General features: G+C 43.1%; 1 protein-coding gene across 2 annotated transcripts in view; it reads left to right on the top strand.

Annotated features, from left to right (window-relative positions):
* The first annotated feature begins 1795 nt into the window (after nt 1-1795).
* Nucleotides 1796-13870, top strand: part of gpc3 (glypican 3) — a 108467-nt gene continuing 96392 nt past the window's right edge. The window contains exons 1-2 of one of the 2 annotated variants that reach the window (XM_069531843.1): nt 1796-2379; nt 11194-11355. In XM_069531843.1, the coding sequence (XP_069387944.1) occupies nt 2223-2379; nt 11194-11355 (319 nt within the window). In that variant the 5' untranslated portion in view covers nt 1796-2222. The remainder of the gene's footprint in view (nt 2380-11193; nt 11356-13870) is intronic. The other variant, XM_020083234.2, reaches the window with a different exon arrangement.

Raw genomic sequence — 13870 nt, 5'->3', positions numbered from 1 at the left:
TGCTCCACTACATCAGCTCCCCTGCCTCTCATGGTCCTCCAGCTAAGGTGCATCTAGTGTAGTTAGTGAAGTAGCTCAGTATCTACTGCCCTAGTTGCTCCTTCTGGCTGGAGGGCCTGTCGTTCACGCTCAGAAATGTTTTTCACAACACTTTTCCCTGCAGAGTAGTCGTGATGAAACGCCTCATGTCTTTCTTTGTACAGCCCAAATATATTTCAGTTCTCTAAAAGTGTTTTTAGTCTGCATGTCACGGCTTTTATTCGAAGTGAAGTTATCTTCACTGGCAAATATCAGATAGCTGTATTACAGAACATTTATAAAAAGGTTTATTTTCATTATTTATTCTTCTGTCGATGATATTTGTATATACACTGTAAATAGGCTTGAAACAGCAGGAAAATAAATCTATTTTCCTTCATATTTTATCGAATTGTTATATGCTTTTATTCTCAAAAATAAAAGCATATAACAATTATTAAATCAGTCTGAAAACTAGGATGTATACAGTGTATGTTGGCAACCAGGAAGCTGTTAATGTGCTTGATACATCAAGAGCACTGATGGAATAATTCACAGGCAACATTTGAATATGTCATGTTACACAAACAGGAAGTTGAACAAACCGCTGTCAACAGGTTTGTTTACATCTCTCAGTGTGTTTGTGCTCAGGTCCTTTCCCTCACACACGTCCCCTGTGACTCGCAGCTTCTCCAGCCTCTCTGAGCTGAACGCTTGTCGACATGGCAGTTCAAAAGTGCTCACAGTGCAGGTAGTGTACACACTCATCTACTGCAGTTTGTGCACTTCAGGTACTGCCGGTCACCTCCTCCACGCCTCTCACTGATATTCTCAGTGACAGCACGTGAACAGACCTGGGGTTTACAGCGAGTTTTGTTGGTTTGCCCTCAGCTTCTGTCAGCCTCTGCTGTGCAAATCCATGCAAAGCTCTCTGTTCCTCTCACACACAGAAAGAAGAGATGCTCTGCTCCTTGTTTTCTGCTCTGAGCTTTGATGAACTCTTGAAAGTCTGAGAAATCTCATTCTCCGCAGGCACCAGAGAGCAGCTGTTGCGTAGTCATTTCTGACTCCACAGGCAAATCATAACATTTCGTCTTTTTTGACACTGCTGTTGTGTCTCGCTGTTTTCGGGTGGATGACTCCGCAATTTCAATACTTGACAAGATGAAGAGAAATTGCACAGTATCCATCTGCAATCCGCCAGATGTTGTGAGCAGCTACGCCTTTATTAGATTGTGGTATTTAAGGTGTATGGAGGAAGTGAAAATAACAGATGTGCTGCTTTTTTGACTCAGTGAACTTTTCTGCCAGTCTGCAGAGAGGATGGGTTACTGGCGCCCTCTGTGCTGGCTGATATGGAGACTGGACACTAGATGGCACCATTTCAACTTTAATGGAAGTGGAAGTAAAATAACTGTCCACTCAAGATGGAAAAAAAATGATTAGTGTGAAATAGAAAACCACCAGATAAATATAACAGAGTGAGATTTATGTAATTATTATAAATAAAATGAGTGAGTGTCACTTTGTTTTGGTGTGTACACCTCTGTGATTGTGCCAAATGTTTTCTGTTCACTTTCTCCATGTGCCTGAATAAAAAAATCATCCCCAGCTCATTGACTGTGTGCGTGTCACTTTCATTGTAATGCATGTGCACCTCCATGGTCACATGTAACTTCTGAGCCCTAATTGCAGCCTGAAACGCACAGTGCCATCCATCTAACACGACAGCAGCTCTCGGTGCTCCATATGCACCCCCTCTATCCTTACATCACCGCTCCTGCAGCCACACAGCACCCGTGTATCAGCTCGCATCACTACTATTATCTCACGAGAGCGCACATCCCTTCATGCGCGCAGGTTCTCTCTGTGGCGCGCGTTTTTTTTTCTATTGGTGAGCGCGCACACAAGACTGTGGGCTCGTTAGTCTGCGCAGTCATAGCCGAGAGGGGTGCTGCACGTGAAGAGGGACTCACAAGTTCTTGTAGTCGGGGTATTGCTTCACGAAGAGGCACAGCTCTCCAGTTGAACGCACGGGCGCAAGGGGGAGAAACAAAACACCCAGCGGAGGCATGATGAGCCGAGCGGATCCAGGAGCTGCAGCCTCACCCCGTCAGCGCAAAACCGCGGCTCCCTCCTCCTGTAACTTTTAACGCGCCGAAGTTGATTTCAGCTGTCTGTCGCCCTCTCTGCTCGCCTCTGCCATGGTTGCTTCGTCGGCCCGCGGTGCGCTCTTTCTGTGCGCCTTCCTCCAGCTGTTCTCCCTGCCCGGCGGACAGGTGCCAAACTGCCAGGAGGTGCGCACCGTGTTCCAGTCTCTGCACCCGGGCTCCAAATGGGTCCCCGAAACCCCAGTGTCAGGTAATTTATCATTAAAACTTCCACCTTCTATCCATCTCCATGCTTTACGCACATAACGCCTGGCAACCGCATCCTCATCCTTTGATTCCTTCACCTCTGCAATTCCAGCTCTGAAATCAAACTCCAGTGTTCCAGCTTCAGGGGACATTGCAACAGTTCTCTAACGCCACCGAGCCTTTTTTTTCTCTCCAAGGCTGCTGACCTCTCCATGTTTCAGTGCTGAGAGTCAACCCACACACACTCTCCATCCCTCTGGCTGAACATTTAACCAACCTGCTCTGAAAAATTCAGTGGCTACGATGAGTGTCTTCCTAAAATGACAGGTTGGATTACATAAAGCGCCAGTTATTGAATTACAAGCTTACAGAGTCTATCTATTGATCCATGCATGGAGCCTCAAGTAACCCAGCTTTGATTAGGTCAGCTCAGGTATTTGTTATGTGGGGTTGAATCTTTCTTTTGGATTCACACACACACAAAAAATATTTTATTCTTTATGAGTTGATTTATAGTTGTGTTACAGGCTGGTCTCCTGGCAGCTTCTCCTCAGCCACACTGTCACAGAGTATAGATTAGCGGTGGGATATGAATTGTGGCCACCCCTGATAACAGTTTTGTCAAAGATGCAATTATCCCAGCAGGATAATTATTGTTCCCTGGAGCTCAGATGTCACAGACTGTGTTTGAGATGAGGAGGAGACGTGTCAAAGTGAATTAAGATGAAATAATTCAGCCTTTACTGAGACACAGAGGAGCGAGCCCCAGGCCTGTTTTGCAGGATTGTTGGTGCACTGCCTGTTGCATGCATTCTTACCCAGTCTGTGAGGGGAGATCCCTCTCATGTGGCTGAATCACAGCCAGCTGTAAATGTTAATTGGGTGTTTTAGTGTCATGTCAGCACCAGGGGAAGTGCCCCAGGTGAACAGTTTTCTCTCCATTCTCTGTGCAGACAACATGCCAGGGGTGATAACTAAACACAACATGCTTCAAATCACACAGCGGGGGAGCTGTGCGTTGCACTTTGAAGCATGTTTTGGTCACGCTCCCACCGCCACATATTCATCTACCATCTGTGGGTGCAGGCAGCTCCAACCACTGAGCCCCACGTTTCTCCATGCATCCATCTTTAGTCACACACCCTCCACCCAGAGGCCATCAAGCTTTTTATCTGCCACGCAGCCGGAGGGGGGATCTTCTTAACAGGAGAGAGATATATAACCTAACCCAGTCCTGTGCGCCTTCAATGAGGACACACACACACACACACACACACACACACACACACACACACACACACACACACACACACGCACACACACAAACACCATTACTTACACTGCAAATCAATTCACCAGTCCACCAGAGGACATTCATCTCGGCCACTTAAGGCATAGTTTGGTTCACACACTCCCATGATGCCACTGGATGCTGAGGTGTAGAATATGATTGGGTCTTATTATAGGAACTTGTTGAACAGTAAGTTAATCATGATGAATCACTGGATTCATACATGTACAGTCAATACAGGATGTCACATCTTTTAATTAGCATAATGAAAGATTGTTTCATCAGTTTGATTCTTGGTGTTAATTCCTAATTTTATAAAATGATGGACAAACAACCATAGCTGTAAATGGATAAACACAAAGTGATTTTTTATATGTTCTGTGTTTGTGATTTTTTATTTGACTTGAATATATTTCTACAGATTGTTTCAATAAGATCAGAAGAATAGAAATGTCAAAGAAAAGATTTCACATGTTCAATTATTGTTGATGTTATTACTCAATGAAAGTAGTAAAAGAAGTAAAATCAGAATCAGCTATGGATTCATGTAAGAGGCCCATTTACACACAGGCTATGTGTGTAAATGGGCCATATATATATATTAGGAGTTAACATTTGTCTCCATTGAGACTAAAATGAAAACAGGTTTGTCATTAGATATGACTCATCCAAGGTGATAATTGTACCTGGGAGACATAAAGGACATACCAACAAACCAGCCTTTTTAGAAGAATATTCTCTCTTTGTGTTTCTGCCCTTTTTCTGCAGCTTAACTAGCAAACACTATCCTGGAAAACACAAAGAGGCAGCCTCATAAAAAAGGCTGTATAAATTTAGAAAACTTCTAAAGCCTCATTTTAGCTTTGGATCAACTTTCAAGTATCCTTTTTTTGCACAGAACAAGGATTATTTTTTCTCCCAGCTTTAACGAAGGAAGTGCATCACAGAGGAGGGATCTTTAAACGGACAGTCTGAACAGGTGGAACCATTACAGCACGTTCATCTGATCTCCTGATTATTGTTTTGAGACCGACTTCAAAAATGATGAACCCATCCTTTAAACCTCTGAGAGAGGAAAACACACTCCCTTCATGTGCGTGCTATTAGCACTTGGAGTAAAATAATACAGAAACGAAACAAATTAAACTGAACCCTCATGGTCCCAGAGAGATCTCAGGACCTCCCTTTATGAAACAAAGCACGGTGAGTAGAGAGCAGCAGATATTCCACTGATTTAACAATAAAATAATGTTTGGATTTGCACGGGGAAAATGTCCTGCAGTGAGGAGCTGCTGTGTGACCTTGGCTGCCATAAGAAGTCCTTCATAAAGTACATTTGTGAAGTCTCACCAACATTCCTGTTACAAAAGAGTGCAAATCCAGATAATGATGGAAATTGGTGACTCCTTTGTTGCAGTTTTGGGATTATTTGCCCCGTCATGTATGAACCCATTATATGCATCATTTTCAGAGGTAAAATTATAAGGAAACCCACTTTCAAAAATAAGAAAAGACTAAAGCAACATTTGACAAACAATAGTATCAAGTTTCTGTTTTCCTCTTCTCTGTATGTCATTTGAATTCTCTCGTGGCCCAGCATGGGGGTCCCAACCTCCACTGGAATAATGCAATATTGATTCATTTTCAGCATGTGTGCAACACCGAACGTTACATCATCCACAAATAATTATATTTACTGCTTTCACTCCGACCTATAACGCATGATAATGTATTCAGTTTTTGTGGGTTATTTTTCAGTGTCAGTCTACATATCCACATATGAGGGGAAAAAGTAGATACTGCAAAGATGTTTCATTATTTTCAAACGCTCGCACAGTCACAAGCTATTTCTAAATAAATGATATTACATTTCTTTTCCACTGCAAAAGTCTGCTGTTTCCAAAAAATATTCCACATATCAAACTCTTCCCAAGATTCTAGAGCTTTCTTAATATCCGGTGCGGACACTATAAAAATGTCTAAATTAATTTCCTAATGAGAGAGTCACTGGCCAATGCTTGTACTGTAGGTACCATTTCCATAACTCCACATTTCTGTCTGGAGCTGACTTTCTTTCACAAAGCATGAAATATGCAGTCATTCTTATATTTGGTACATTTTTATGTGTGTGTTATTTCTTTTTTGGCCATGCCTCATCCATAATATATCCTTGTCATTAATTAATGCAGAATAAGTTGGAGGTTTTCAGTCACAGTCCCCTCCTCTGTAATTATTCTGAACTTTGTGCTCGCACAGAATTTGGCATGTAAATGTGGAACAGAGGGCTTGTCGCGCATGTAACACGAGTTCTTCATCCAGGCATACGGCAAATGAAAGATTGATGAAATTAAATTTAGAGGATGGCTAGCTGTGATTTGACTGGGGAAGTATCACTTTCACTGTGTGTGTGTAGTTTGTATTGATATGGAGTATTGTGTGGGGGAGGTAGCTGATTCAGGGAGGTGTCCTCAGGATGGCAGGACAGACTTCTAATAATGCTGCATGTGGTGTCTGGGGGCACACACACACACACACACACACACACACACACACACACACACACACACACACAAAACAAGCAAGTTTTTTTTTTGCCTTTCAACAGCATGATTCAAAAGAAGCAAGAGCAGAGAAACAACATCAGAGTGGAGATATGAGAAGTCAAACCCTAACCCAGCTGTAGGAGGTGTAGCACCACTCATGTCTTTGTAGTGGTTAGTGTACTGCTGCTGCCGTGGGTGGTTGTAGCGTCTGAAGGTGAAACGGAGGCTGCAGTGTCAGTTCCCTCCACCGAGTCGTCATGTAGCGTGCAACGGGCAGAGCCGAGCACTTACCCCAGGACATGAGTGTGGGAGCGTCTTAATCCGAGTCAGCAGTGGTTAGAGAGCGGAGGACGCGGCGGAGCTCTGGCAGGAGCAGCTGACCTGACTCGTGAGAGGAGCATCTGATTCACTCTAAATCGAAAAGCAGATGGTGATAGCTACCACGTCACGTTCATTAGGGAAATACTCCACAGTTCTCCTAGCTGCTTTAAGATATGCACTGAACTCCGGATTATCTCCTGAAATTATCCAGAGGGGCTGCATGTGAGAAAACAAATGTCTGAGTCAGAGCTTCCAGAGACATCCCCAAACTCTAGATAATTTCCGAGTGAGCCCACGTGAGGGCACAGGAGATTCTCTCTGAGGATTCAAGTGTGCATGTTGATGGTGTTTCTAAGGCCACGTCCACACCACTACGTTATCAAATTAAACCGGTCTGTGTCCACACAAGCATTTTGACTTCGTATCAGTTTTAATCCCTGTCCATATAACAAGTAGGGATTCTTGTAATTATTTCTCCATGTTGCGTTCTACACTGGTGGTTGAGGCTAAGTTGTTTGTTTTTTGGTTTCGGAAGGCGTGGGGTCATGTGATAGGAGCCTGACGAATCAGCTAAGACTATGTTGTGATCTTGGTCACTGTGGGTGGCTGTGGCTGAGGTGTAGAGCGGTCGTCCTCCAACCAGAAGGTCGGCATTTTGATCCCCAGTCTTCCCCATCTGCATGCCGAAGGGCAAATATGGGTGAATGGCAAACTGTACTGTAGAGCGCTTTGAGTGGTCATCAAGACCAGAAAAGCTCTATCTAATCAGGAAGTGGTGGGTGAACGTCCACATCATTGTTTCCAAATGTCTCTGTTTCCGCCCATCCAGAAGAAGATGCACCCGTAAAGTCAAAGCTCAAATTAAAACGAGGCCAGCAGCGTTGCCATACTTCTCTAAAATTTACTGTGGATGTCGGGTGTATCTGTAGAAGAAAACTAAGTAAGGAAAACTGAAAAAAACAAAAAGAATACAAATATCTCAAGATGAAAAAGAGGAGCCATACACATAGGAGACACCTATGATATACAGTAGATATAAACATGTCCTGTCTCCACCCCTCTCCAGAGAATCTCCCGCTGTGTTCTTCATAGGAGAAAAGCATCTGACCCTCAGTCCTGACCCCATCGTCCGGACATTTTCCGACTTCTGAAAACGGCTTGTGAGTGTGTTTTCCACTGTGAGCTGTACAGTTTGATATTTCTGAAAAGGACGCTAAATGGAAGAGCTCAGGGGATGTGGAGTTCTCTGCAGTAATTAGCTGCAGGGTCAGGTCGCCCAGACTTGTTGTTCATCATGAAAACACTGAACAACAAAGACCACACTGCTCCTGCTGTGTAAATGACACCAGACACAACCGACAGGTGGATCAGTTTGACCTGTAGCAACAGCTCTTATTGTCTAATTAAACGCTGCATTGTGTTGTGTTTATTCAGCTTTTCCTCTTCTGAAAACTCCATCACTCCCTCTTTAACGAAGGGCTCCTGTGTTTAGTGAAAAAAGACTCTTCACATTCATGCTTCCAGCTTTCAAATTATTGCTTCATCAAACGATTTAAAGTAGAGCAGTGAGCAAAGCACTAAAAATACTTAAAACAATTGTAATCCCCAGTAGCTAATGGTATTATTATTCCTTGGGTGGGTTGTAAATTGCACTATCGTCATTTCATTTATTGTCTCTACAAAGTGACACTGGCTTATTTTGCCCCGGAGAGGAAGCCATGGATTCCCACATGCTTCCACTTGACACTGGTAGCTGATGTATAATTTATGCTCATAATGAAGAGCTTTTAACATATTCTATATCTTATTACAACTTGTTTTTCCCCTCCATGGTCTCCAAAATTAAACTTGCATGGAGATATCTTTCTAATTGGTGCGGGGAAACTTGGAGATACACACTGTGCTGGTGGCTGCCCCCGTTCCCCCCCGGCGTGGAGTCCCTGAGCTTGTTAAAGATGTGAGGATAGGGACTCCTCTTGTCCTCTGTGTGTGTGCACAGGTCTGTTTGAGCCCCCTGCTCGAGTTCTCACCCCTGTGGCATTTAAACTGAAACTTTCTATCTGGAAAGGAGCGCCGAAAGGATTGTCAGATAAGGCGGCGACAAAGTGAAAGGCGATCAATGCGCTCTCTTAAAAAGCTGCTCAAAGACCTTGACACTCATGAAAAACAGCGGCCGTGCTGCATGTTGAATTGTCTGGCTCACCGTTTCAGTATTGACTGAAAACACGTATAATAATTTCAATGTGTCACCTTGAGCACAAGCTTGTGTGCTTGGGAAATTTACATGTAAATTGCTCAGAGCTCTCACCTTGTCTTTCTTCATTTGGTTTGAGGGAATTGGCCATCAGGACACGATCGACTAATTAACCGATAACACACTGACAGAACGCTGCTCTCTGCAGAGCCTGATGGCTATTTAGGCTCAAGGGAGGTGAGGTGAAACAAACTCAGAGCAAAACTGTGCACAGATGACAAGGAATACAAAAAAGGAAGGGGAGGGGAGAAAGAGAACTGAGCCAAAAGCAGAAAAAAGAAGAGCAAGAAGCTTATTCCTAAGGGATCTGTCAGTCAAGAAGAAGGCTTTATTTAGACGGTGTGATTTTATTATTTGTGAAGCTCAGCGGGGAATCATTTCCACAGCTGAATTCCTCACTTATTCTCCACCGCGCTGGAACTTCTGTAATGAAATGCATTTATCATCTGCAAAACGACAAAAGTGCAGATGAAACTGTCTGTTTGTGTCGACGATAATTGCTAAATCCCTTCCTCATCTCACCTATGGTGCTATTGACAGCTTAATAATTTTTGCCCCTGCAGTCTGAAATTAACTTGATCTTATCTGTCAGGAGTCTTTTGTCTGTATTGATTTAAGATATTAAGCCTGTCAGTATGCATACAATAGGTGCGGTGTGACAGTTTTATTGCCTGTCTCACTCATTAGACTGTGCACCTTAAACCCTGATGGGAGTCAGGAGTGAGTGTTTGACTCCCCAGTACTTAATTATCAAGGCTGTCACTCTGTAGCGTCTCCTGCTAGTTTAACTTCCCTGCATGCTGCCTGTTGTCATTGTTCCAGCCCGAGCTCTGTTTCGGAAAATCCATTGTTTGAAGATCTCAAGGAGACAAATCCTCAAACCGTCGGAGATTTTCATATTAAGATAAAACCCTCCAAAAAGCCTTTCTTCTGTCTTTTGACACGCTTATGAACAAAAGTTTTCTTATATACATTTATACACATAAATATATATGAAAGTGTGTATACATACAATACGAGCCGTCCCTGCAAATGAATCTCTGCGCTTCTGCATCCTACGCACCCCGAGCAGCTGAAGCTGGCAGACTCCCCTGACATTTGTTTACCACGCCATCAATCAGGCCCTTGTCACCAATGCCTCTCAGGCAGAAGATCCTGCAGACAACTCCTCGACACACACATTCAACGACAACTACAGCCTGCAATGAAGCTTTCAACAGACTCATGGGACAGAGAGACTGAGAGGGGGAATCACAGAGGAGGGGGGTTTTCACTGGAACTCCTCTTTGTATTTAAACATCAGGTGTTTGTGGCCTATTTGTGTCTGTGCATCACTTTTAAGCAGGGATTTGGGGATAAAGTGTAGATTTGTAGCTTGTGTATAGGATTTCTTTTACCACTGGACGTATTTATTTTCTTAAGAGGAAATTTTTACAGAAATATGTGTGAACTATTTTGTAAAGGCATCATTGCGTGAAAACCCACATTAGTTTTAACTACAATATAGTGCTTTTCAAACTTTGTAGCCCAGAGTTCATACACCCTGCAGTGTTGCTGTGACACTGTGATAGAAGAGGCATGTTCAGGTAAGAAAAACAAGAATAGCTCTTGATAAAAGATGTCCCTCAGAATTGCAGTTCATTCATCGTTGCCGCTGCACCAGCTGAGGTTCTGTCTCTATCCTTGATAATTCAAAGGGTACAGACTTCATTGTTTTCAAATTAAATGAATGTCTCCAGGGCGTTTGTTTTTTGATCAGGTTTGTGTGCGGCCGCGTCGTCTCAATGAAACATCCTTGTCACCCTAAGGTTTCCTCCCAATGGCGTACATCTGCACCTTTCAAAAGAGCTCTGGGAATCCAATTATTTCTCATCTGTGTAAACAACCCTAGTGGCTGCGGCCAGGTGCAGAAATGTTGTGTCATTGCCTTCAATCTCACTCGTTGCTGTTTTTTTATCAATGTCATATAGTGAATGCAAGAACCTGGGTTTGTTTGTCTGCACCGCTCCCAGCTCCCATCTTTGTGCCTAAAAAAATACTCTTTTTGATCCTTGGTGTGAAAAACGCAGCCTTGAGTGGTGGGGAGCTGTCTGTTGACCAAACTGATCTCTGGGGAGAGCATCACAGCCTTGGTGTTTTGCTCAAATGTGCATCAAAATGACTCTTTTTTTAAAGCAGCTATTTATTTTTGACTTGAAGGCTGCTAAATAATACAGCCGCTACATTATATTTACATGCTCATTAAGGCTGCAGAATCTGCTGTACATAGTGTTTCCTGCATGCAAAGGATGCTGCTGAATCTCATTGTGTGTGTGAGAAGGAAGAATGTTTCGTTTTTGAAAAATGAAACAACAGCTCTCCAGCTCCTTCATCAAGACTCCTGTCCTGTCTGTGCTGATTCCCTGCCAGGTTCGGATCTGCAGGTTTGCCAAACAAAAGGCCCGACCTGCTGTTCTAAGAAGATGGAGGAGCGGTATCAGGTAGCCGCACGCAGCAACATGGAGTCTGGTCTTCAGGTTGTCAGCGCTCAACTCAAACGCCTCATCATCCAGAATGCTGCCATTTTCCAAGGTAAGCAGTGAGTACAGTTTGTCCAAACCTGTCGCAAAAAAAACAAGACCGTTTTAACTGGCACACTGACGAAAAGCATCATTATTACAATTTGAAACTGATAATTGATGCTCTCAAATCAACACAGTCTGTTTCCACTTTCTTGGCTTCGCATCCCTGTGCACGTCAGCAGCTCACTCCTCCAGGCAGTGAGTCACATGTAAAAGAAGCAGAAACATAATGCACGCAGACAGGGATGAGACGTTCAGCTGCTGTTCTACTAAATGCTAGAATGGCAGAGACGTGTGGTTTAAGTGACTTTAGATGTAGCGTGGTTGTTGGTGCCAGACATGTTGCTCCAGAAAAGTGACAGCCCCCTGAGATATTGGCGCGCTGTAGTCGATGATGACTGTTATTCACCGAGTAAAAAACGCCAGTCAGCAGGAGTTTGTAGAAACCGCTCACAGATGAGAGGTCAGAGGAGGCTCACTGGTTGGACTGGTTCAATCTAACAGATGTATTCCAAATAACAGCTCAGTGATATGGCAAATTGTCAAAGTTGCACAGGCAGAGGTTCAAATGCTGTCAGCTGAGAACAAGAAGATGGAAGAGGCAGGTGATTGCAGAGAGTGAATGACTGATCACAGAAGTGACACTTAAAGGTACAGTGTGTAGAATTTTGTGATTTGAATTTGAAATTAAATTGAACACCCCTCACCTCACCCTCTCCTTCCAAACATGAAAAAGAACCTGTGGTAGATTCATTTCGGTCATAAAAATTAAATAGTTGTTTAGTTTGTCCAGTCTGGACTACTGTAAAAAACATGGTGGCCTCCATAGAGAGGGTCCCCTCGATGTAAATATAAAGTATTTGAATATAAAGAGCCTGATCTAGAGTAAAGAAAACTACAATTCATACAAATTAGATGAAACAAACTAGTGAAAACATCATGAGGATTATTCTACATTAAATTTGTGCCAATAGTTCCCTTTTACCTAAATCTTACACACTTGACCTTGAAAGATGGTGGAAGCTAACTAGCTTAACATACAGACAAAATGGCAAATTATTCCTTTAATACACATATTGGGACAGTTTACAAACAAAAGGTGATCTACCTTTAGCTCTGACAAATTTACAGCAGACCTACATTTAATCAGTGTGCAGTGTCTTTGTTTGAAAAAGAAATTAAGTAAAATAAATCTGTTATATGAATTATGAAAAGTAAAGTAAGATTGTAAAAAAACAAAGGCAGAGCTACCACTTGGATCTGACTCAAAGTAGGTCTTTTAAAATGACACTACTTTTGATTTTGCTGCTATGTGACCGCTAGCAATTGGTGGCTTATGTTATATTGTGTATGTTTTGCTATGTTTCTCCCATCACAGAGTATAGAATAGAGAGTCATAGTAGCATAAATAAAGACGAGTAGAAAAAGTCACACGTGTCTTTGATGTTTATAATTTGTTGCCTGGCAGACAGCAGAAGTATTGAAAAGTTTAGGAGCTGCTTTGAAGTAAACTCCCTGACGACACATGGGTACACAACTTTTCTTTCACAGTGCTGCCATATTAGCAATAGCTGTTGTGAAATATCCCTTTTACAGTTAATGTTGAGCTTTTGTTATCACCCCACGCGGCCCTTTTCAGAGCCATGCAGCTGGTCTGCTTGCTGTCTCGGGGTTTCCACTTGAAGAGAGATGTGTGGACTCGCTGGGCCAACTTTTTTTGAGAAGGCACACTCATGGGTTGTGAAACGCAGCACCATCCTGACATGCTAATTAAAACTTGAGGTTTAATGGGGACCATGGGGTTTGACTTGGTTGTTATACACTAACTATGTTAGAGACTGCCGCTGTGGTTAGCCTGCACTTTCCTAGAAGGGGTTCGATACTAATTGCTTTAGCATAGGACTTGAGAGAACTCCCCAAACAGCCCCCAGACTTAAACCCTTTTAACATCCTGGTCTTATCTGTTTCCGTCTAGTTCATTTTCATCCTCTCACTCGCTTCTCCTCTGTTCTTCTCCATCTCTATCTCTCTCAGACCCTGTCATTCTCTCTCTCCATGGCTGTCTTGCTCAGTCTACTTGACTTTTCTTTCTCCTTCTGTCTTTCTCCCTCCGTCTGTCTCTTTCTCTTGTGTTCAAGCTACTACTGGGAATTGAGTGCATGCCTTGTTTGCAATCTTCTCTGCTGCTCTCTTTCTCCCTTCTTCAGCACTCACTTCTACCAGAGATCAAAGGGCTTCCCCTTTCCACTCGTCTATCTCCCATCTCTGAGTGCTCCCTCTATCCCTGCTTCTCCTCTCCTTCCAGCTCCACCTGCCCCGCTCTGCTTTCCCAAGCCTCAGACTACACCAGAGGTTTTCACCCTTTTGAAGTGAACTTCTCAAAACAATAGAAAATGCAATCGCTGTTTCAATCTTTGTCTTTTAAGCAGTGAGATGACAGGCAGCCTTAACATCAGGCTTTCCTCAAGCTCAATACCAGGAAATAGGTGAGACATTAGGAATTTCTAATGATGCATGGCTCTTGT

The sequence above is a fragment of the Paralichthys olivaceus genome, chromosome 9, assembly GCF_024713975.1.
Source record: "Paralichthys olivaceus isolate ysfri-2021 chromosome 9, ASM2471397v2, whole genome shotgun sequence".
Classification (NCBI taxonomy): Eukaryota; Metazoa; Chordata; class Actinopteri; order Pleuronectiformes; family Paralichthyidae; genus Paralichthys; species Paralichthys olivaceus.
This window is presented reverse-complemented; position numbering and strand designations above follow the sequence as displayed.